At 38.8% G+C, this 26,808-nt stretch overlaps 1 protein-coding gene across 4 annotated transcripts in view; it reads left to right on the top strand.

Annotated features, from left to right (window-relative positions):
• The window catches only part of diaph2 (diaphanous-related formin 2), a 496,954-nt gene that overhangs the window by 253,817 nt on the left and 216,329 nt on the right, over positions 1-26,808 (top strand). For all 4 annotated transcript variants that reach the window (XM_063000538.1, XM_063000542.1, XM_063000539.1 and 1 more), the window contains 2 exons: positions 12,489-12,590; positions 17,007-17,246. In XM_063000538.1, coding sequence (XP_062856608.1) covers positions 12,489-12,590; positions 17,007-17,246 — 342 coding nt within the window. The remainder of the gene's footprint in view (positions 1-12,488; positions 12,591-17,006; positions 17,247-26,808) is intronic.

The raw sequence follows: 26,808 nt of genomic DNA on the forward strand, positions 1-26,808 counted from the left end.
CGCCTTATCCCACCTAAAGCACCGCTGATCTACAATGTTTGCTGATGGAGAAATTCTAACCTACAATCTGACATTTACTGCCTAGTATGTGAGTGAATAAACTCCCTTACAGTTTTCTCTTGTCCCAGCAGTTTTTAACATAAGTACATTTAGCATAAAATGTGTTCATCATTTTAATTGTAACATTTCACTTAAAAATCCTTGTTTTCTATAACATTTACACAGATTTTTTTTAATGCGATTAATCGCGATTAACTATATGAAATTCTGAGATTAATCGCGATTAAAATTTTTAATCGTTTGACAGCCCTAATATATATATATATATATATTGGTCAGAGACTTTAATCCACTGGCCATCATATCCAGCACCCCTTTAAACATGCTTATAAATAATAAATTAATCATATGTGGTTATGACATTAGTGATTATTGTTACAGTTGTGATTTTGTGTTGTCATTGTGTTGAATGTAAAAAGCAAGAATATAATGCCTGTTAATGGAGCATGAATTTCCAGATACAGCAGCGTAAAAATAGGTCAAATTTTTATAGACTGAGGCTGAATAGCAATCTTATCTGACTGAAGCAATTTGATTTGACAGTGTCAGGTTGAATAGCAAATCTCTGATTTTTGAGGACCCAGTTTATAATGCATCTGCAATAGGGGCTTGTGAGATAGGCTGAATCATCTACTAGACATTTTATTACAAGCATGTTTCTTTAATGTGAAAACAGACACTTGAATCTGTTTTTACGTCTCGAAAGTTTATATTAAGACATGCATATTTTAGTTATCTGAATACATATGGCTGACTTGAATTCATATGTTTAGCTTGTTCACTTGCTGAGAGCGTTTCCATCTTTCTCTGGTATTGATTTAAATTGCCGACTCTCAGATGATTTACCGAAAGCCGTGCAAGAAGCCTGCTGAGAAGTCATGCTAGGAAGACGACAGTCTAACGTTTCACATCAGTGGAAGGCAGAGACAGTGACAGAGCTACATGCAGTGCTTCATTTCAAGACAAAAAAAGAATTACAAAATAAATTAAAATAGGTGGAAAGTTTGGCAATCAAATATTTTAGACATGTGTGAAATAGACATGCCTGCTCTGTACAGGCAAGAAACACACAGTTTAGTATTGGGTACCAGTGGGATGAACAAAGGAAATACAGCCCTCCTGTGTCCACTTGCTCATCTCTCCTGTTGTCTGCATGCTTTGAGTTTAATAAAGAGTTTATTGCTCAAAGAACATTTTTTATTGATTGTGCTGTCCTCATGACTGTAGTCTGAGATCTGTTGATCTCTCCTCATTTCTGACTGCACTGTTGGCAATATGCTCTTTTGAAGAGAGACATACTTTCCCCCCAGTTTGTTGACCATTAAAGCTTAACAATGTTTTTTTATTTTTCTTCTGCTTTTTTTCTAATGTTTTACTCCCTATTATTATCAAATGATAAATTATTAGTTAATATATAGCATGTATTTATGTCTCCCAAATAAGCATGCAATTAAAAATAAGCTTTGTTTTTATTCTTCATTGTTGTCAGCTCAGGACTTGTCTGACTCTCTGTTGAATTTCATACTGTTTAGTGGTTAAAGACATAGGATCTCTGTTAGATGGATCTAAAGCCTCCCTATTAAAGTGTATCAACTTGGAACTGGCTAAGCAACTGAAAGCTGTGCAGATACTGCCATTCTGCCAAAGTGTTTACTAAACTAGAACCTAGATCTTATTAAAAGGCTCTAGTTGTCTGTCTGTCTTCTCTCTCTTTCTCTCACTCACTCACTTACTCACTCACACACCCACACACTTACTCAGAAGCACTGCTCCCGGACTGCAGTGTTTCATTTTATTTCTTTTTTTTTTTTTTTTTTTTGAACAGCCGCTTTATCCTAGTGAGGGTTGCAACAGGTTCGGTTCCACCGGGAAACACTGGACGCAAGGCAGGAAGTCCCTGGAAAGGGCACTAATCCATCACTGTTCTTTGACCACTCCCTTTCCCCTTATATGTAATCAGGTCTAATAGAGTCGAACCCAGATCTTAGTTATTATTAGGGCCACCCGAGAACCCTTATAATAACAGTAATAAATACTAAATTACTAACAATAGTAATTTTCTCTTTTTACAAAGTCATTAATGTTGTTGACCTACATACACTAAGGTTAATCTGTTCTTTACTATTCAAGTAAGGCTGTTTTCATCTCACCTTGTCTTGCTTCTTTGCTATCTTTGTTACTAAACTGTTGAATGACAAGTAATCAAGGCAAGGGTGAAGGAAACAAGTGACAGCATGCATGTGCCTTGGCCTGCTGCTACAATCCAAATGGCTGAGTGATTATCTTGGCGGGACGGGTTGACTCAGCACCGCTTCTATCCGCCAGATGCAGATTTTGTCTGGAGGCCTGGAGAGAGCAGTGTGACTCATCCCAGTTTAGGATGTGTCTCTTGTGAACACTCCCATATGTCTCTGCCTTTGTGTTATTTACTCAGTACATGGGCTTCTGATAATTATGGAAGCCATTCTTTCTTAATTATGCTTTGTCTCCCTTTGATTGCTTCACCCTCTTATTGCTGAAAATCCACCCCCAGCCACTTAGTTGCCAAATCTTCCAGAACACAATTGAAAATAACTATGCTCATAAGTCATATTTTTTAGTTGTGTGTTTTTTAAGCAGTTTCTCTTCAATATACACTGACCAGGCATAACATTATGACCACGGACAGGTGAAGTGAATAACACTGATTATCTCTTCATCACGGCACCTGTTAGTGGGTGGGATATATTAGGCAGCAAGTGAACATTTTAAGTTGATGTGCTAGAAGCAGGAAAAATGGGCAAGCGTAAGGATTTGAGCGAGTTTGACAAGGGCCAAATTGTGATGGCTAGACGATCTCCAAAACTGCAGTTCTTGTGTCCCTGGTCTGCAGTGGTCAGTATCTATCAAAATGGTCCAAGGAAGGAACAGTGGTAAACCAGCGACAGGGTCATGGGTGGCCAAGGCTCATTGTGAAGGCTGGCCTGTGTGGCCTTGTTTTATTTTACATCACGTGGATGGCCAGGTGTGTGTGCGTCGCTTACCTGGGAACACATGGCACCAGGATGCACTATGGGAAGAAGGCAAGCCTCCGCAGTGTGATCCTGCCATCCACATGAATGTTACGTTGACACGTACCACCTACCTATGCATCATGGAAACGTTATTCCCTGATGGCTGTGGCCTCTTTCAGCAGAGTAATGCGCCCTGCCACAAAGCAAAAATGGTTCAGGAATGGTTTGAGGAGCACAACAACGAGTTTGAGGTGTTGACTTGGCTCCCAAATTCTCCAGATCTCAATCCAATCAAAAATCTGTGGGATTTCTAATATTTCTATTCATATTCCATTGATATTTTGAAAGTTCACCTGCGTGATTAAGCGGTCAGTCATGACTTTCTGTTACTGGGGTTTAAATATATTGAGATGATAAATTAGAGTTGCACTTATCAGGAAATGGCTACAAGAAAATATATCAATACAACACACACTACCATGTTCATATGATCATCATTACAGTGCTAAAAATGGTCCACCACACAAATATAATCTGGTCAGTGAATGTCTCTTTTGATTGATAAACAGGGTACGGGGTGTGAGCAAAATATTATAGTAAGTAATTGTAGAATCTATAGCTTTGCACAACTTCAGCCTTGCCCCTAGGAGTCTGTTTGGAATTGTCTTCAATGTGCACGTTATTCCAGCTTCCATTTTTAATTTGTCATCCTGTGGTTGTTGAGTGATTTCCAAATGAGTTGGCAGTTATCCTGGTCAGTTGTTTTGACTCTCTGCTAGTCTGTAGCGTATATGTCCCCAGGGTTCTTATGAACTGCAGCATGGAAGCAACGTGATGGTCACTGCATTACTTTGCCTTACAAACAGAAGGGCTACTTTGGTTCTATTTAAATACTGATGATATAGTGAATGTGTAACAACACACAGTGACACAAACCTTTTTTTGTGTATGGGGCTGTGTAGTATCAGGTCAGTCAAGGTTCCGATAATAACTCCTGTTCCTGTTCATAAAAGCATCTACATTGGGCACACAGTCATCAGAGCAAGGCATTGGCGCAATGGAGAAAAGTTGACCTGTCCAATAAATTCTGGTTTCTCTGAGACAATGTGCATGGCCAGCAGTGATGGCATAGTTACCTTTAAAAAGTAACTTAGTTACTTTATTCACCATAGTTATTACTTGATTACTTGATTTTAAAAGTAACTAAGTTAGATTACAAGTTACTTTATTAGTTACATTCAGCAGCTGCCGTAATGCAACTGGAGCTGCATAGGCGATTGAAGCGGAATAAGAAACAAGAAAGATAGCGGAAAACGGAGTCCTCTGTTCACAAGTGTAAGTAAGATATATAAAATAAATTTTTTAAAGACAAATAAATAACAAAAAGACGATAAATATCCAAAATTTTGGCGAGTGGGGTTTGTAATGAGTCTGTAACTATGGTGATATTACGTCATCACGTCCCCACGTGTAGTACGTAGCGGTGTTGTGTGCATACTGCACACTTCTGTACTGAAAGTATGTACGTCTTTACCGGCCGAGTAGTGCATACTTCCTCCAATCTAGTGCATACTCTGTAAGTATGCGATTTCGGACGCAGACGTCACTCCTCGATTTGCAAAAATAGTAATGCGTAGTAACTTGGATAAGTAACTTTAATCTGATTACTGGATTGGAAATAGTAACTCGTTAGATTACTTGTTACTGAAAAATGTGGTCAGATTAAAGTAACGCGTTACTAAGGTACTGACATCAGTGATGGCCAGACACGTGTATTGTTTACCTATGAAAGAGTTTGCACCAGGATGCACTGTAGGATGATCCACCTTACAGTGTACAGAAGTTGAAGGACCTACTGGTAATGTTCTGGTTTCAGAAACCACATGACTCCTTTAGATGTCTTGTGAAGTCCATGTCCTGGCAAGCCAGAGTAGTTGTGACAGCACATTTCTGATAATCTGTGTATATACAATACATTGTTTGGATAAAATTATGATTCACAACCCTTGAGAATAATTGATTATATGTTGTTTATATATGTTGTTATATGTCTGCTTGTAGTTATTGCAACAGAAGAGCCAACAGCAACTTTTTGCACTTATTATATGTAACATTTGTCTGTTGAATTATTGGTAAAACATTAGTCACATGGAGTCATAAGTCAAATGTGATAACATTTTATACTACCTCATTTTTGAAGCAACTGGTAAAATTTAAGCTGTACTGGTTTATACAGTACTGTTTATAGGGGAGTGAGTCTGTTATATGACTAAATGAAGGAAAAAAGAGTAATCAAATTCTTAGCTGGGGAAAGATAGGGGGTATTCTCTGCTGTTTAACATAGTGGCTGGTAATTGTTTTTAGCCCTAAGGCAACACAAGGGCAAATCAAGGGTAAACCAGCACTCACAGAATTCTCACCCAGCCATTCAGTTATATGCATAAGCTACTTTGTAATGCTGGCCAAATAAAGCAGTTTAATCAGTAAGGAAGCTTTCATAAGCTCTAATTAAAAGCCTTTTCCCCGAAAAGTAGTAGAATTGCTCTCCATGGTATTCATTTAGCTGCTAACCTTTTACATGCACAATTAACATTTAAGAAATCCTCTATCTTTCCCTCATAATCCTTAGAGTGCATTTACTTCAAGGGATAAATGCACAGTTAGCCTAGCAACAGTAGTTTTGATAGAAAGCAGCAGTGATTAAGAGTTAAATAGACATAGGAGAAACATAGTTCACTTCCTCAAGAAAAAAAAAATATTTCTAAAAAGCTTGATGAAAAGTTTTTCCAGGCAAAATTGAGTCTTGCTCCACCAGCATGACTAAAATAGTAACCAAGTTGTGACAGCATAAATATTTTCACTTGATTTCAGCTTCAGTAGACTTTGGAAGGAAGATCAGTGTGTAATATGTTTACACTTTCTTTTTCCTCTGTGGTTTCTCTCTTTGGATGTAGATTGGAAAAAAAATATGAGAATAATGGATTTAGAGAGGCTATGTGTAAACCTGAGAGAATCAAGATGTCACACAGCTACTGCAATGTCTTTTTATTTTCATTATCTGTATTTTTTAATCAACACACTACACAATGTTGATTTCTAAATGGTGAATTCCTTTCTAAATGATGGAGTGTTTTTTATAAAGCCTTCTCCAGATTACATTTACATATAAAGTTGAAGTTCTTTTTTTTTCCCGGACTAATTTGTTTCTGACATAACATGCCATCTGATTAAAATTTTAAGCGGAATAGATAATGTGTTGCTGAATCTTTTTTTATTTACCCCTTTGGTTTTTAACTTCTGTTGTGCTGGGTCACCATGCTAACGGGTGTGGGAGTATTGTTTACCTACGCTACCAGCTCAAAAAGATAGCAATAGCACTTACACTACCTGGAGCAAGACCCCAAATCTCAAGTGAGCTGAAGAGAAGACACAGAGGATGCAGGGCCAGTGCTTTACCAAGAGTGAGGAGGAGAAAATATAAACCATATCTTCTTTTGATTGTTATGGGGAATGTGGGATCCCTGGTATATAGGGTGGACGAGCTCAGTGTGCTGATGAGAACACAAGGGGAATATCAAGAATGCAGTATTATGTGTTTTACTGAGACATGGCTGCAGGAACATATTCCGGACTCCAAATCTACCATCCCTGGCTTTCAGCCTGTACAGGCTATCAGAGACGGCAGACAGAGTGGTAGGGAGAAAGGAGGGGGGATGGCAGTGTTTGTGAAAGACAGATGGTGTAATCCAAGACACGTTACTGTTAAGGAGCGGTTCTGTAGCCCGGACATTGAACTGTTAGCCTTGAGTTTGCATCCTTATTATATGCCAAGAAAGTTCACATGCACCATAACTGTTGTTGTTTACATACCGCCATCTGCTGACACTGACGTGGCGTGTGATGTTATCAACACCGTCTCTGCCAGACTACAAACACAGGTCCCAAATGTCTTGGCAATTTCTGGAGATTTAATCATATTCTCTATGTGATCCACTTCCAACTTTCAACCAGTTTGTTAAATGCCCCACAGGAGACAATAAAACATTGGATGCTAATGTTAAGAATGTATACAGCTCAACTGTCCTCCCCTCTCTGGGTCATGATCCTGTTCTTCTCACCCCCACCTACACACCTATTGTTCATGAGCAGTCTGTGACCATTCAGATCGGAAGGAGGTGGACACAAGAAGCGTATGAGGGGTGTTTTAACACCACAAACTGGGATGCACTCTGTGAGCCCCATGGAGATGACATCAATGCTATAACAATGTATAACAGGGTACATTTTTTCAGGGACAGTGGTAGCCTAGTGGGTAGAGCTTTGGGCTATCAACTGGAAGATTGGCGGTTCAAATCCAGCCTCTGCTATGTAGCCACTGTTGGGTCCTTGAGCAAGGCCCTTAACCCTGTCTGCTCCAGGGGCGCCGTACGATGGCTGACCCTGCGCTCTGACCCCAGCTTCAAAACAAGCTGGGATATGCGAAGAAAGAATTTCATTGTACTGTACATCTGTATATGTATACATGACAAATAAAGTATATCTTCTTCTTGTTCTATTAATGTATGTGTTGATAATGTCATACCCACCAAAACAGTGTAATGTTCCCCCAATAATAAGCTCTGGATCACCAGTGACCTGAAGGAGCTGTTAAATAGAAAGAAGAGAGCATTCAGAGATGGGGACAGTGAATTACTAAGGATTGTACAGAATCAACTGAAAGTGTTCAGACGGTTGTACAGACTGTGTTAGAATAAAGCTTCAAGTCCAGATGGTATAAGTCCCAGAGTCCTAAAAACCTGTGCGGACCAGCTATGCCGGATTCAAGAGCACATTTTAAGGAATGTTCCAGTGCTGTAGAAGACATCCTGACTTGTTCTAATACCAAAGAAGTCTTCTCTATCTGGCCAAAATTACTATTATCTTAACATAGACTGGCTGCTTTAACATCTCACATTATGAAAGGAATAGAGAGACTTGTTCTGGCCCATTTCAGACCACAGATGACAATCTCCGTGGACCCACTGCAGTTTGCCTATCACCAAGAGGTTTGTGTTGAGCATGCCATCATGTACTTGCTTCAGCAAGCCCACTCTCATTTGGACATAGTTGGCAGCCCTGTGAGAATAGTATTTTTGATTTGTCCAGCGCCTTTAACACTATCCAGCCTTTAATGCAAAAAGAAAAACATTAAAAGATGCAGGAGGACAATTTCACAACCTCCTTGATTATTGACTACCTGACAGACATGAAGGTATGTCTGTCTGAAACAGGTGGTTAGCAGCATAGGAGCACCACAGGGGACTGTACTCTTGCCCTTCCTCCTTACTCTGTCATCTACAGAAGTTCTGGAGATGAGACTGAGTACAGGGATCTGGTTGATTGCTTTGTGTCATGGTCTAGGAACAATCACTCCCTCTTAAATGTGGCCAAGTTGAAGGAGATAGTGTTGGACTTTAGGACAACCAGGCCTGCTTTGAAACCCTTTTTCGTTCTGGGAAAGGAGGTGGAGATGGGGAAAGGTTACAGATACAGGTACCTTGATGACAGACTGTACTGAAAATGTAACACAGAGGCTCAGGTCTTTTAATGTATGCAGCAAAATGTTACATATATTTCACCAGTTTGTTATTGCAAGTAGAATTTTATGTGCAGCTATCTACTGGAGAAGCAACATTAAAGCCAAAGACACTATGAAGCTAAACAAGCTGATAAGGAAGACTGGCTTTGTTCTGGGTTTTGCTTTGGAGCCCCTAGAGCTAGTTGTTGAGCAAAGAATATTGCCCAAACCGCCCAACATAATGGATAACACCTCACACCTCTCGTATCATCTGCTGGTTAAACACCAACTCACACTGATGTAAGAAGAGACATATCCTCTGAAAAATAATATTGCACAGCATAGTTTTTTTTTTTTTTTTTAATTGCACCTATATCTTCATATTTAAAGTACATTTTAATATTTTATTTTATTTGTACTATTTTGGTCTATTTTTGAGCTACACTGATGTGTTTGTACACTGCTGTAACAGTGCGATTTCCATTTGAGGATTAATAATCAATCAATTAATCAATTAATCAAATCAATTTTATTGAATTGTTTCAATAATTTCTGTGTAAAGTCAAATCTGAATTTTGCTTATAAATATCACAGTTGTGTGTTTGTGTCTAGAAATAATAAAATGAACTTAAACTAACCCCAAGTTAAGAACTTTAGAGACTTATGTTTGTGGTAAATAAGAAAAAAACAACAACTTTCTTTTAGCACTCCAAGCAGTTTCTTGATATGGAAGAGGCATAAATTTGTTCCAGCATTTTGCCACTCTAAGCAGTTTTCTAAGGGGTGGGTAATATTTGTGGTCTGTATGAAAATAAGGTAAAACATGATTAAATTTTGGTATCTAAATAACAGCCCCTAATTTGCTTTGGCTGTGATGTGTTATATATCCAATGATGTGTTCAAAGTGTGTAAATGTAAGAAGCATCTTTTTTTTTTTAATATACTGTCCCAACTAGCACCAAATTGGAACATTCCTAGAGACATCATTGTGAGTACTGTCTAGTAAGTTCTTAACGTATGGCACAGTAGCAGACTTGCCTGGCCATGGGAGAAAGCCCAAAGTTTGTCATAGACAAAATTAGGTTCAGAATATTTATCATATGTTCCTTCAGGAAAATACTTTTGTTTTATTTGTTTTATAGCTACTTGGATCTTATCATTTACATTTAACAGGTATAGGTGTTAGCTTAAGCAATTCTTCTTTGCAAAGCATAGAAAATTCTGACTCACCAGACCCTTTTGGTTTGTCCTCAGTCCGGTCCTCCTCCATCATTTAGTCTTCTCCATAGTTCTCAACTTTTAGTCTTCTTTTAGTAATTTGTTGGCCCAGTGTTCTTCTTTTTGCAAATGAAGCATTTGTTATTGTCCTTATAACTCCAGGTCACATTTTACTCTGTGATATTGTCTGTTGTCCAGTCCATTCTGACATGTGAAATGTCCACGCCCAGCTTCCGACCCATTAGACGTCTGAGTTCATTTGTGGTAGGTCTCAGCTCCACTGAGAACTTTTCTTCTTCAACTTAAAGAGGATGTGTCAGTTGTTGGGACATCTCAGGGATGTCATTATCCGTCCACGGATGATGAACCACCATTGCATGTACATCAGGTCCTGCTACTTTAATCACGGGAAGTGTAGCATTTTTTTATTGTCCATCTTTATTCTCCTTCAAACGATATTCACCAGTCGAGCGAGTGTGAAGGGAGGAAAACATGTTGGATTAGAACAGGTCCTCTCTATCCTCACTGGGCGGGTCATAGGTTGTACTTAGCACAGCTGAGCTTCCTGCTTCAGGTTTGGAAGGCAGGTCTAGTAGAGTATTATGTGGAGATCTTGGGCGGTGCCGTTCAGGAGGTGGAATGGTACCCTCATGGCTTCTTGCCTCAGCTTCCTGTTGAACTTGCGCTCGTCTCTGTGCTGGAGGACACGGACCGGGAGACCCGTCTAGGTCTGGGTCTGAAACAGATTTTACACACTAGACATCTGCTTTGTTCGTTTTACATGCTACTTGTGATTTATGTGCACGTTTCTTAGACTCAATAACATACATACCAAACCCTTCACATGAATACATCTCTTTTTCCTCTCTTTCTTTTTCTAACAACTTTTCAAAATTTCTAATTGTCTTTCACTAAAACTACCTTTGGAAGAAAAACCACACTCTTTTACCCAAATTCAAATGTAGTCAATGCTGCTTTACCATAATTAACATACACGAACCACACATTTGGTTCATCATACACAGCTAAGAAAAATTTTTGTTTGCTTTTGCCACTCCCCATCATGCCTTTTTGTGTCAATCCACCCAATTTAAATTGTCCGTCGTGAATCACTCTCACACACCTAGATACCTTGGTATCTTTAAAATTAAATACCCCGTATTTAATTTGTGTGCTACCTCCCAAACACATAAATACGCCCCGTATTTCGTTAAATATACCCCATATTCAACTTCTGTGTTCAGTACCCTGATGACTTGCTTTTTCTCCCGGGAGACGTATTGCACTAGGTTCGTCAACCTGTGGCAGATTTTCTATCCAAGAAATACTGCTAAACCGAGTCGACACCTCATCGACCCTTGCTGGCCATCCCGACCATCAACAAAATCCAAGTCTAAATTTTGTTACTTGTGTGATTCACACCCGTACAATTTATATTCAATGTTTCATTTACTTACTTTCTATAAAATGATAGTAACCCCGGGACCAAGGCGGCAGACAAAGTCTGGTCCTGCAAACCAGAATGCCAATTGGGCGTTTCAGATGAAGTAAAGTCCTTCAGGATACTGATGTCTGTATCCCCCAGAACTTCTCAGCCATCCAAGGAACGGGCTCCCATCTGGTTGGTGCCATGTTGTTGTGGGAATTCAAAATAACCTTTAAAGATTGACACAGACAACCGGGATAGTGATAAAAGCAAATAATCAATTTATTACTCAGCTGAGGGCCAATCTCAATGCAAACGCACACATGCCTTTACAGGAGAGAAAGGGCCACTCCGTCTGCCCTATCACAGTATTTATACCCCCCTTTACTGCCCCTTCAGGCTAACTCTGCTCAGCAACCCAGCTCAAGGTCAACCTTCCACACTAAACTTGTTTATCATCCTACAAGAATAGTCAGTTTGTTAGAAACATGGCATACTTCCACAAGAATGCACCACTATGAAAACCCTGCGTGCACCCCCGCACACACAATCTTGACTCCCATGCATTCCCACGGAAGCAAGAAGCCCATGCCAAGGTCAACATATCTCTGGACCTAAGAAACCTTCCAAAAGTCTCTTCTACCTCTGCTAATTGAACTAAGAAAGCAGAAACTTATGAGTTTAATGCAAATAACTAATAAGATATAAAATTTCCATTCACAGGCCTTAGTATTGGCCTTAATAGGATGACAAAGAAAATAGCATGAGTTACTGGACAAATATGTCAGTGGCAAACATAAGAAGATCAACCAAGGACTTTATGGTTGGACTCTACAATGTACACTACTCTTAACCAAGAAGTGCAAGAACAAATCTTAAATTTGTCTAGAATACCCTTAGTTTTCAATGTAACCAAAGTGTGTAAAACATGACGTTAAAAATCCAAATAAATAAATATTACCATTTTCTCCTAAACATTTGGAATAGAATTAGCTCAAAACATATAAATGCTTCTGTTAGGTAAGTAGCTTTTAGATTTCTATATGTATTGGTGTATAGTTTCAATGTATGTAGACACTAAATCTCCAAATATGTACATCATGTCAAAATTCTTTATCCTGGTCAAATGGTTAATGATAATGTCAGGCATTATACAGTAACACGACTTAGTTTACATATATCAGTATACTGTGTAGCTTTAGACCTGACAGAAACTGTGTGTATGTGTTTGCAGAACCTGATTAAGAACCTCCCTGAACAGAAGGAGCTGAGTGCTCTGGCTGAGCTGAAGAATGAATATGAGGAGCTTTGTGAGTCGGAACAGTTTGGCATTGTGGTGAGTTTCTGACTTTCAGCCAGCAGCTCACAAATGCAGACAGCTGTCATTTGATGCCCAGGGAGTAAAGACATTCCACTTGCCTATTGATAATGTCCTTTATTTATTAAAGTGTTTTCCTGCTGGGACTTTGACTTTTCCTTCAACTTTATTTAACTCCCTATTTCAGTCAATTTCTTCTCTCTCTTACTCCAGTGCACACCCCTTCATCTTGCTTGCATCTTTTTTTACTAGTTTAAAGTCTGTTTCTCATACTTTTTTTCCTGACACTGACTTCCCTTCTTCTCTATTCCTGTTGTTGTTCACACACCGAGCTCTCCTCATCCATGTAAAGAATTTGAAGCTGACACAAACGGTGAAGAAAAAGGTTGAAAAATTAGGGATAAAGCCGAGAAAGAGATGGAGAGAGAGAACTGCCTTTAGGCACTGTGCAGGATCAGTGCTATTCAATATATAAAGAGACATAGTAATGTATAATTAAAGGGTCAGGAATATAAAGGGCATTCATGACAAGTCTAATCAGAACATTCAGCTCAGCAATGAATGACAGAAACTATGATTTTGATGAATAATAAAAAGTAGGGCAAGACCTGATTATGATAAAGTCTCAAAGTTTTTGAAATGCCTCAACTACTAAAAAAAGTTTGAATGCTATTACTAATAACTGTACACATTTATACAGTGTAAACTGCCTGTACATTTTATCATATCAATATATTCAAGACAAACCAAAGACAAATTTTGTGTTATGGATTTATTTTGAACTAATATAATTGTCATTTTACCCATTAATCTACACTTAATTATCCAAAGTTATTAGAGTTTTTTGAAAAAACTGAATTCTTGTATTCACAAAAGCATTTAGACTCTTTGTACAATACTTAGTAGAAGCCTATTTTGGTAGCATTAGCTATCCCCTTAATTCTCACTGTCCCTGCTGCTAAGAAGAAATCCATAGTAGGATGCTGCCACTATCATGTTTCATCGAAGGGTTGATATTACTGTTTTTCACCAGACACAGTAATTGCTGTTTTGCTCAAAAAGTTGTAATTGTCCCATTAGACCAGAAAGTCCTCCATGTGGGCTGTTTTACTGAACAGAAGCTTGTGTTGTGTCACTCAAGCTGATTTAAAGAGCTGATTTAAGGTGTGCTGCAGAGGCAATTAGGTTAGAAACTGATGGGATCTTCTATCTCTGCACTGTACTTTTGGAGCTCATTTAGAGTGACCGATGGGTTCTTTCTTACCTCCCTGACCAAGGCCTTTTTTGCCCAGATGGCTAATTTGGCTGGACGACCAACTCTAGGAAGGTTTAAGGTTGTGCCAAGCTTCTTTGATTATTAATAGAAGGCCATGGTGGTCCTGGAAACACTTACAACCTTAGATATTGTTTTATATCTCTGCCCTGATCTTTAACTTGGCAGAATTTGATTTCAGAGAACCACTGGCAGTTCCATACAGATAAATTCTGTTGTTATACAAGTACTTTAGCTGTAGCACTGTTTACTAATTACTGTAGCACCATTTCTTTGTGCAATATGTCACCCACCTGTACCCTGTTTATCAATTACAATAGGGTCCACCAAATAGGACACCTGCTGACCAGGTGGGTTCACCATTCTCCGCACTGCAATGACCTTGAGTTGTATAGTGATGTGTTTAGTTTTGTTTTTGAGATTTTTACATACTGTTCAAACTTACCGGCTAACTTTATTGTGTGTTCACACTACACGACTTTCCAAGTCGTCAGATCGCTGTACAGTTCACACTACACAACCTGATCTCTTGCAATCGGGAGTCTTTTAAGTTGTTGTGTATTTCACAGTACATGACTGATCAACGATAGGGGGTCACACACTACATGATCTATCACCGGGAGGAATTGCAGACGAGTCTATCTGGTCTCCCAAACTACGTTTTGTCATGAAAACACACGTGAGAAGTGACAAGGGGTTTAATGATACCACGTCCAAAAATGCTTGTCACAAAAAACGAGCGATCAAAGTTGTTCGTGCTCTGATGTGCAGCATAAAAGCAAAGAGGAAAAATAAATGAATCTGAGTGGATTTGGCTACGCAACCAGCAGGGATTGTCTGTTCTGTAGTAAGTTGGAGGTAAATAAATATTTTTTGCATTGCAGTGTTGGTATTATGGTTTGGCGTGGACGATAAGATCACAAATACTGTAAAGCTTGTGTGTGTGCCGATGTATTCTGATAGAAATCATATTATGCCCCTGTCCCACGTTTTTACACTCCTTCCCCGGGTTTCCCCTCACCCCGTATTTGGCATTCTCATTGGCTGTAGTTCAACACAGCACTCGCAACTTGCTTGCAACACCTTTCACACTACAGATTTTTAAGTCTGCGACTGGTCCAGATATTTAACATGCTAGATACTTTTTTTAGCGATCGGCGAGCCGCTCGGATCGAGTCGTTGAACAATTCACACATAGCGATCGAGAGCCGATTTTCAAGTCCCGAGCGAACGCCGAGTTGCCTCTGAGTTGCCTCAGAGCTGCCACATCTAGCGACGACCAGTCAGCGAGCAAAAATCAGGGCAAAAATCGTGGTGTGAACTAGGCATTATTATACCATTTGCTCTAAAATAACCTCAATACTTTAAGGCTTAACTTTTATAGGGTTTTAAAAATATTTATTTGATTGATCCATATTGACATTATTGCATTGCAATTTGTGTTTATTATAGATGGGTATTAGCTATTAAAGATGGGTAAACTGTGGCAGCAATAATAAAATGGCATTTAAACTGTGCTTGATTGGTAGTAAAGGGGGTAATTTTTACCAAGAAAACATTGCCTACACAAATGCACTAATTGCTGACACAAGACTGGTTCACTACTGTGTTCACTACATTTTGATTTCATTCTTAGATTCATCAGATCAGACAACATTCCCTCCTCCCTCTTCACCAAGGCATTTCCGTTTATGTTGTGCATAAAATAAGCAAACTCAGCAGTTCTTGACACACTAAACCAGTCTGGCACCAACAACTATGCCATGATTAAATTTACTGAAAATGACAGCCCCCGCCCCCCGCCCCCCGCCCCCCAAGTCTGATGTTTGATATGAACATGAACTAAAGCTCTTGACTCATACCTGCATTTCTTTGCTGCCTCATTTTTGCTTGCTTGAATAATTAGTTGAATACGCAACTGTTTGTGGCCTGTGTGTGTGTGTGTGTGTGTGTGCACGGGTACATTTGTGTGTGTACACAAAGGCTTTACCCTTTGTCATTTACAGCTAATTTTTGCAATAGTGGATCAGCTAAACATGAGTAGTTTTACATAAAATGATCTCAAATAAATGTTGTAATAATTGCTGCAGGTTCACATGTTAAACAACAGCATTTGTCACTTTGTACCTAATGTGACACCAAATGTGTCCAGTAAATGTGATCATTTGTTGAATGTGCACTGTGAAGTAGCTAGTATGGCTCATATTGATAGCTCAATAGCTTTGGACTATACGATTTTAATTGAATCAGGTTGGTTATTTACCTGTCATGTTTTCCAGCACATTCTGATAAAATAAATCAAACACAAAGTTACAGAACATTTGCCACTTTTCAGTCTTCTTGGCAGCAAGATATAGGAGCAGGTAGAGGAGGTACTTCATCAATACCTTCTTACACAGCTCCATGGGGAAATAAGTCACTGAGCTTTTCTTGGTAAACCTGTCTCCAAGTCATGACACTGTTTTACTGTAATTTCCTAATAAACAGGATAGATATTTTGAATATAAAGATGAAGAAATATGATAGGTAATAAAACATTTCTGTGTTGCCTCAGATTGCTAAGTTATGCACAGATCTAAAGCACATGTTTTAGATCCCACTTCCTCCGCATGCAGCTCATGTGTTCAGTTTATACTTATTGTTTTCCTTGCATTTTTTTTCTCTCTCTTGGCCAGGGTACTCATTCATATTTTTCCCTGCCTTTCTCTCTGTTTACTCAAATGTCATTCTATTTTTTCTAGCCTCCAGACCTGAAAGAAATAGTATTGATTGGTTTTATATTACATTCATACAAATCTGTCTTAGCCTGTGGTGTCAGCTTTCAGGTGGTGCTTTGTTTTGGAGATCCATGTAATTGTGGGCAACCGCTAAATTCGAAGAATACTTGTGGGGGCTTTTATTCTGACATCCCATATATTTTGTTGCTTGAGTTGGATTGGGTTTGATGATACAATTTAAGTCCAATTGCTTTGTTTACTTTCTCCGTGTCAAATTGTGCACAGTAGTAAAGTTGATATTGACAGTGGTTGTAATTGCTGTATGTGTACTGAGGCACAATGTGGAAATAAATACATTTTGTCAGCATGGTAGACAGTAGCAAAGTTTAACATTTAGTTATATATTTATTTAATTATTTTATGTCATTTTTATGTCATTTGCAGATGAGCTCTGTGAAGCTTTTACGCCCTCGCCTGAATGGAATCTTGTTTAAGCTGACGTTTGAGGAGCATGTGAACAACATTCGGCGGGAGATCATGAATGTCACTTTTGCATGTGAAGAAGTAAAAAAGAGTGAGGGATTCACTAAGTTCCTGGAGTTTGTACTGCTTGTTGGAAACTACATGAATTCCGGCTCCAGAAATGCTCAGACCTTTGGGTTTAATATCAGCTTCCTCTGCAAGGTACCACACAACATGCTATCATTTCTATTTAGCTTTTACATTCTCGGGGGGCTTGGGAGGGTTGGGGCTTTTCAGCTGACAATTCCACTAATTAAAACTTAGAACAGGTTACATGGTTACTTTTTTTATAAAGCATTTGAACACAAACTTTATTATTTTATTAATTTTGTGCACGATGGGTTTATGTTAATACAATGGAGTTTAATGGACTTATGCCTCAAGTTTTGTAGTAATTATCTGATTTTTGATGGTAGTTAATTTGTCTGTGGAATTCAGTTGTGACACTTTATTAACAGAACTGTGTATTGATGTAACCAGATTTAGAACTCTGAACACAAGTGACAATAGGATTCAACTGTCATAGGAACATAGCCATAAAGATATGTACAGACTACACAAGCTGATTTATTACAAAAGCACCCCTCTTTGAGCTCTTTAATCACATTTAACACTTTAATATTGTAAGCTGAGTTGGCTAGGTTACTCATACTAAACAATTAGTCTAGCCCATGTGGTTTATAGACAGCTGTAAATTATTGAAGTCATTTGGTGCTGTTGTGAAATCATGATGCCAGCACTGAACTTGCACTTGGTTAGATATTTAATTTGGCATTCATTTCCACCTTCCACCTTGGAGACAGTTATTTTAACTGCGGGGTTGTAAACTGAAGCCACTTTCAATCTTGTTTTTTTCTACAATTTGATACAAATCTTTTTGAGTGCTAATAATCCATGTAAAGGTTGTTAATGTTATCTGTTACAATGAATAGTAACTTCAAAAAAATGTTTTAACTATCTATTTTACAGTGACATTAACTAATAATCATTTAAATATGAATTAATTTATTGTTAGGAGCTTTTAAGAAATTAATGAAGGAAAAAATTTGAATATTAGATTAAAACTTGAGAATATTGATTGAAAATGATAAAATTAGAAGAAAATTAAGTGGAAATATGAGAATATGTAAAGAAATTTAAAATATATAAAATTGTATTTTTTAATTCATACTGCACATTTAATGGTTCTTATTAAGTGTAGAGTTAATATGAAATCTAGCAAAGCAAGATTCATTTTCAGTTTAATTTGATCTATTTCAATTTATTTATGCAAAATATTTTACCACAAACAACAGCCAGTGATGTGGATCTTCTCATACCCTTTATACACATTTAGTAATTATTTTACACTCATGAAACTAGAGCACCCGGAGGAAACCCACATGGACACGGGGAGAACATGCAAACACACAGAAAGGACCCGGATCGCCCCACCTGGGGACTGAACCCAGGACCTTCTTGCTGTGAGGCGACAGTGCTACCCACTGAGCCACTGTGCCGCTGATAATTCATTGTGCTTATTATTGTAAATAAGGTTGAAATTAAGGAGCAAAGCAGGTTTTTTAAAACAATTCAATTCAAAGAAATGTATCATAAACCAAAAAGCAGTGTGTGAAAAATACAGAGTCAGGCTGACTTACATATCTTACAATTACAGTCCTCCTTCTACTCACATTATAAACACACCCACAGGAGCCATTCAGTTCACCTCAGTCTTTATTGCTATTATTATTCTTTACTGCTCACAACTATAAGCAGGGTCAACTATGCTCAGTAGCATGGTGTAACAGACTGGGAGAGTTAGCAGGATACAGGTGCATGAATGTTAAACATAATGATTAAACAAAAACAAAACACAAGGAGCAGTAAGTACACACAGTCAGGAGAACAAAGATAATACTAGTTAGGTAAACACAGTGAACACAGTGAACATGACAGGAAACAAGGCACAAACAATAGACACTACAAACACAGAAGGAACACTCTACTCTATACATGAACACAGAACATTAAAGTGTTGAACTAAATCCTATGCTAAATGCTAAACTAATGCTAAATACTACGTCTAATGCTAAACAGAGCACAGAGAACAGATCTCTAAACTAAGCTAATCTAATTACTAAGAAAAGCTGGAAATTTTAAGCCCTACACTAACTGCTAAGGTAATGCTAATTGGTAAAGCTGATAAAGCTGGACAACTTTAAGCTAAGTAAGACAAGAAACATGAAAAGCTAATGGCTAGTAAGAATTAATCAAGTGAACGTAGAAACTAAGCCCTAAATTAGAGAAAACGTGAGCTCAAAAGGACAAGAGCAAGGACAACCAACCAGAAACACTGAACTCAAAGGGTACTAAATACACAGATTAATCATTGACACATAGGGAGCAGCTGGGAATCAAAAAAACAATAAGCAAATCAGAGAAAAGGGCAGAAGCCTGACACTGTTACACACAGCATCTTCGATGTCAGCTCTGGTGTGCTAGCGTGTTTTACCACTGCGCCACCTGAGCGCCCTGTGACAGAACTTTAACAGTAGATGCTCAAAGCCATTTAATATGGCTGATTTAATCAATTCTGTTTGTAAGATTGGGCACAATTGTTGTGAAGTGTTGTTGTGAAATGTTTTAAAACCATATAACTTAAATATTTACCAAGTTTTTACTTCTATTTTGTTTCAGTGCCTTGATATTTTTGTCAGTTAAATAAATGCTTTCTTTTTTTGGAAAAAGGATTTGGATTTGAACATTACGGTCATGTAAATTAAAATTTTTTTTGCTTACTAATAATATTGCTAAGAAGAGGTTAGTCAAGGGGTTTTTGTTTCCTGATCCTGCCTAGAGCATATATGCTTAGCGACAAAATGATTTAAAATATAGTACTCTTTAATTTCACATGCCATTTTTGTGTTTCTTTGTCTGACTTCTGTGATCAAAAGCTGTTACCGCATTACTTAGCCAAACTCCTGCATTTTGTCCTGTGTGACAATGTCCTTTGGGGCAAGTAGGTCAGTTCTGGTGTTTTACTCTGCATGACTGGGCAAGTTTACTCTTGGAGACAGCATATACAGATAGAATACACATGCAGGGTGGAAAAAGAAAATCCCTCCAATAGCCTTTTTAAAAGAAGTTCAGAAGTACATTAAGCTTTGTCCTGCTGCAAAGTGGATGGTTTGTAATTGAGTTCCAGTTGAAGAGACTGTTCCTCCCCAAGTGGTTGATTGGGTCATTATTGTTGAGCAGAGGAAAAATGCCCACATTCATAGTGAGGTAAATCAAGAAAATTGAGCCCTTAGTGGCGGGTCTGCTCTAGTTAATGAGCTTACCAAAGACGGCTGGTCAAGGGCAGACTCGGAGAGCTATGAACCTAATCAAATCGAGGTCACTGATGATGTCCACTCTGGCGTCTTTAGAAAATAAAACTTCATTTGCGTGTCAGTTATAACTTTTACACTGGGTTAAAGATGCATGTTGAGTAAATTCAGATGAGGACAGAAGGTTCAGTGATGATGCTAACCTCAGTGATCACTAATCTACTGCTTCATCAATGTCATTGAAAATGAGCTAATAATTTGCCAGTTGGGCATAACTGATCACTATTCACATTTATTAATTGTCCTTGATACACACTAACATATGGCTATTATTTATGTGTATACAAATACAGTTTGATAAATGATTACATGAATTGAAATGTACAAATAAATGTAATCACTTCAATTACATGCATTTAAGTCACATGTGTCAAACTCAAGGCCCGCTGGCCAACGACGTATGATTGTCTTAAAATACACATTTAAAATCATATATAAACTGCATCTCTCACAATGCATGCCGATTTTGTGACCCGCAAAGTGACCGCATCCCACCACTAGATGGCAGTGTCACATATACATATACATATATTGTATGCCTGTATATGTACAGTGCCTTGCAAAAGTATTCAGCCCCCTTGAACTTTTCAACCTTTTGCCACATTTCAGGCTTCAAACATAACGATATGAAATTGTAATTTTTTGTGAAGAATCAACAACAAGTGGGACACAATCGTGAAGTAGAACGAAATGTATTGGATATTTTAAACTTTTTTTAGAAATAAAAAACTAAAAAGTGGGGCGTGCAATATTATTCAGCCCCTTTACTTTCAGTGCAGCAAACTCACTCCAGAAGTTCAGTGAGAATCTCTGAATGATCCAATGTTGACCTAAATGACTGATGGTGATAAATAGAATCCACCTGTGTGTAATCAAGTCTCCGTATAAATGCACCTGCTCTGTGACAGTCTCAGAGTTCTGTTTAAAGCGCAGAGAGCATCATGAAGACCAAGGAACACACCAGGCAGGTCCGAGATACTGTTGTGGAGAAGTTTAAAGCCGGATTTGGATACAAAAATATTTCCCAAGCTTTAAACATCTCAAGGAGCACTGTGCAAGCGATCATATTGAAATGGAAGGAGTATCAGACCACTGCAAATCTACCAAGACCCGGCCGTCCCTCTAAACTTTCAGCTCAAACAAGGAGAAGACTGATCAGAGATGCAGACAAGAGGCCCATGATCACTCTGAATGAACTGCAGAGATCTACAGCTGAGGTGGGAGACTCTGTCCATAGGACACAATCAGTCGTACACTGCACAAATCTGGCCTTTATGGAAGAGTGGCAAGAAGAAAGCCATTTCTCAAAGATATCCATAAAAAGTCACCTGGGAGACACACCAAACATGTGGAAGAAGGTGCTCTGGTCAGATGAAACCAAAATTGAACTTTTTGGCCACAATGCAAAACATTATGTTTGGCGTAAAAGCAACACAGCTCATCACCCTGAACACACCATCCCCACTGTCAAACATGGTGGTGGCAGCATCATGGTTTGGGCCTGCTTTTCTTCAGCAGGGACAGGGAAGATGGTTAAAATTGATGGGAAGATGGATGGAGCCAAATACAGGACCATTCTGGAAGAAAACCTGTTGGAGTCTGCAAAAGACCTGAGACTGGGACGGAGATTTATCTTCCAACAAGACAATGATCCAAAACATAAAGCAAAATCTACAATGGAATGGTTCACAAATAAACGTATCCAGGTGTTAGATTGGCCAAGTCAAAGTCCAGACCTGAATCCCATCGAGAATCTGTGGAAAGAGCTGAAAACTGCTGTTCACAAACGTTCTCCATCCAACCTCACTGAGCTCGAGCTGTTTTGCAAGGAAGAATGGGCAAAAATTTCTGTCTCTCGATGTGCAAAACTGATAGAGACATACCCCAAGCGACTTGCAGCTGTAATCGCAGCAAAAGGTGGCGCTACAAAGTATTAACGCAAGGGGGCTGAATAATATTGCACGCCCCACTTTTCAGTTTTTTATTTCTAAAAAAAGTTTAAAATATCCAATAAATTTCGTTCCACTTCACGATTGTGTCCCACTTGTTGTTGATTCTTCACAAAAAATTACAATTTCATATCGTTATGTTTGAAGCCTGAAATGTGGCAAAAGGTTGAAAAGTTCAAGGGGGCTGAATACTTTTGCAAGGCACTGTATATGTTTCTTTGCATATCCCAGCTTGTTTTTGCTTGTTTTTGGAAGTTTTTGGAAGTTGGAGTTAAAACCATTATTCAGCACCCGTGGAGCAAACAGGGTTAAGGGCCTTGCTCAGGGGGCCCAAGAGTGGCTGAATGGCAGAGCTGGTATTTGAACTCTCAACCTTTCAGTTGATAGCCCAAAGCTCTACTCAATAGGCTAACACGACTTATGATTGTCTTAAAATACACTGTAAAATCGTACATAAACTGCATCTCCCACAATGCTTGCCGATTTGTGACCCGCAAAGTGACCGCATCTCGCCACTAGATGGCAGTGTTTCCACATCATTGTTTAACTGAGGCATTTTTCCAACAATTGATGTTGACAAATATTTACAAATAATCCCAAAGTGTACAAGAAGAGAAAATTGAAGCAGAAGGAAGAGAATTTAATAAAAGATGGGAAAGTGAATACAAGTTTGTGCTTTAAGCTGAAAAAAACGGTAGGTCTCTTGTGTTATGAGGCCGTGTCTGTGGTAAAGCAGTACAATATAAATGTAGATATACATTATAAATATACAGTATAAATTTGGTTTTTGACATGAAACACAGAATTTAGCCTCCAAGAAAAACAACAAATTGTCCAAGACTTAAAAGGCAGACTTTATTTACAGCAGGGCACATTACAATCTGCCCTTTGAGGGCCACCATAATGCACATGTGGCCCTTAGTAAAAATGAGTTTAACACTCCGATTTAAGTAACCACTTAAATGTTACTACTTTTTGTTACCTATAACCACCTTGCCAACAAGCCTGTGCTACTTTTAAAGCACAATACACATTTAAGTTGTTAGCCTCGGCTAATTGTTTAACTATTAAATAAGTATTTGTCTAGTTTTGGGTTTCTTTTTTGGGTTACTTTTAATTTCTTTTAACATTTTAACATTTCAAAAATATGCCTGTATGTGGACTGTTGTAGTGTGATTTAGTGTGTGTATGAATCTTTGCTATAGACAGTGCCTGTCCATAGTGTATTCCTGCCTTGTGCCATATGCTTCCTGTAAAAATAGAAAGCAGTGTTTTGTTTACTGTCTAGAGGATATATTTAAGGTTTGACCTTAACACTGTTTTGGAACATTTGATGTTTGTCATTTTCTCGAGAACTGTGTAAGTAAATAGTTTTAATAGTTAAGAACAGCAATTTACAATGCAATATTGCAAAGAAGTTATTTTAAAATGTACATCCATTACATTATCAAAAGATTCAGAAAATCCAAAGAAATATACAGTGTATTACAAAAGTGAGTACACCCCTCACATTTCTGCAAATATTTCATTATATCTTTTCATGGGACAACACTATAGACATGAAACTTGGATATAACTTAGAGTAGTCAGTGTACAGCTTGTATAGCAGTGTAGATTTACTGTCTTCTGAAAATAACTCAACACACAGCCATTAATGTCTAAATAGCTGGCAACATAAGTGAGTACACCCCACAGTGAACATGTCCAAATTGTGCCCAAATGTGTCGTTGTCCCTCCCTGGTGTCATGTGTCAAGGTCCCAGGTGTAAATGGGGAGCAGGGCTGTTAAATTTGGTGTTTTGGGTACAATTCTCTCATACTGGCCACTGGATATTCAACATGGCACCTCATGGCAAAGAACTCTCTGAGGATGTGAGAAATAGAATAGTTGCTCTCCACAAAGATGGCCTGGGCTATAAGAAGATTGCTAACACCCTGAAACTGAGCTACAGCATGGTGGCCAAGGTCATACAGCGGTTTTCCAGGACAGGTTCCACTCGGAACAGGCTTCGCCAGGGTCGACCAAAGAAGTTGAGTCCACGTGTTCGGCGTCATATTCAGAGGTTGGCTTTAAAAAATAGACACATGAGTGCTGCCAGCATTGCTGCAGAGGTTGAAGATGTGGGAGGTCAGCCTGTCAGTGCTCAGACCATACGCCGCACACTGCATCAACTCGGTCTGCATGGTCGTCATCCCAGAAGGAAGACGACGCACAAGAAAGCCCGCAAACAGTTTGCTGAAGACAAGCAGTCCAAGAACATGGATTACTGGAATGCCCTGTGGTCTGATGAGACCAAGATAAACTTGTTTGGCTCAGATGGTGTCCAGCATGTGTGGCGGCGCCCTGGTGAGAAGTACCAAGACAACTGTATCTTGCCTACAGTCAAGCATGGTGGTGGTAGCATCATGGTCTTGGGCTGCATGAGTGTTGCTGGCACTGGGGAGCTGCAGTTCATTGAGGGAAACATGAATTCCAACATGTACTGTGACATTCTGAAACAGAGCATGATCCCCTCCCTTCGAAAACTTCGAAACCAGTAGCAACCTGTGCAGCTCTGGTGAATTCCATGCCCAGGAGGGTTAAGGCAGTGCTGGATAATAATGGTGGTCACACAAAATATTGACACTTTGGGCACAATTTGGACATGTTCACTGTGGGGTGTACTCACTTATGTTGCCAGCCATTTAGACATTAATGGCTGTGTGTTGAGTTATTTTCAGAAGACAGTAAATCTACACTGCTATACAAGTTGTACACTGACTACTCTAAGTTATATCCAAGTTTTAGTTCTATAGTGTTGTCCCATGAAAAGATATAATAAAATATTTGCAGAAATGTGAGGGGTGTACTCACTTTTGTGATACACTGTATGTGTATGCTAAGGGCAAGACCAAAAACCAATACTGAATTCCTGTGACCATTGATTTCTGAAACAACAGTGCATTAAATTCTAACATGCATAGGAAAACTGTTTATTTATCTGTAAACAAATAAACAAAATATTTCATATATACATACACTGATCAGCCATAACATTAAAACCACCTGCTTGGTTTTACACTCACTGTCCATTTTATCAGCTCCACTTACCATATAGAAGCACTTTGAAGTTCTACAATTACTGACTGTAGTCCATCTGTTTCTCTGCATACTTTTTAAGCCTGCTTTGACCCTGTTTTTTAATGGCCAAGTCCACCACAGAGCAGGTATTATTTTGGTGGTGGATCATTCTCAACCCTGCAGTTACAATGGCATAGTGGTGGTGTGTTAGCGTGTGTTGTGCTGGTATGAGTGGATCAGACACAGCAATCCACTCACTGTCCACTCTATTAGACACCCCTCCTAGTTGGTCCACTTTGTAGATGTAAAGTCGCTCATCTCTCATCTATTGTTGCTGTTTGAGTTGGTCATTCTCTAGATCTTCATCAGTGGTCACAGGACGCTGCCCACGGGGCACTGTTGGCTGGATGCTTTTGGTTGCTGGACTATCCTTAGTCCAGCAGTGACAGTGAGGTGTTTAAAAACTCCATCAGCATTGCTGTGTCTTATCCACTCATACCAGCACAACACACACTAACACACCACCACCATGTCAGTGCCACTGCAGTGCTGAGAATGACCCACCACCCAAATAATACCTCATCTGCAAAGGCCCTGGGAGAGTCCTGACCATTGAAGAACAGCATGAAAGGGGGCTAACAAAGCATGCAGAGAAACAGATGGACTACAGTCAGTAACTACAAAGTGCTTCTGTATGGTAAGTGGAGCTGATAAAACGGACAGTGAGTGTAGAAACAAGGAGGTGGTTTTAATGTTATGGCTGATCAGTGTATACAGGTGCACAGTACAACGAAATTCTTTTTTTTGCATATCCCAGCTTGTTTTTGGAAGCTGGAGTTAAAACAGGGTCAGCCATTGTACAGCACCCCTTGAGCAAACAGTGTTAAGGACCTTGCTCAGGGGGGCCAACAGTGGCTGCATGGCAGAGCTTGGACTTGAACTTTCAACCTTTCAGTTGATAGCCCAAAGCTCTACCCTCTAGGCTAGCACTGCCCCAATAGGCAAATAAATGCTGTCTTGTTTTACTTGTTTCATTCATACTGTCCTAGCCTTTCTTTAGATTAGATTATGATTAAACAAATAATCAGATAATAATAAATTTACATTATAATTTATAAAAAGTAACTTGACATTTGGATTCGTTCTCATTCTATTTTGGTTTTATTTTGATTAACCTTTTCTAATCTAAATAGTATTGTACTGTAACAAAAGACAACATGAGTTTATATGTCTTAATGTAAATGTTAACGTATCTCTATGTTTGGGGAATCTATTAAAATGACAAATGTATAAACATTTTGTAAAGCATTTATAATGTAATGGGGCGTTCAGAAGGCTGTAAAC

Source organism: Trichomycterus rosablanca, chromosome 8 (assembly GCF_030014385.1).
Source record: "Trichomycterus rosablanca isolate fTriRos1 chromosome 8, fTriRos1.hap1, whole genome shotgun sequence".
Lineage (NCBI taxonomy): Eukaryota > Metazoa > Chordata > Actinopteri > Siluriformes > Trichomycteridae > Trichomycterus > Trichomycterus rosablanca.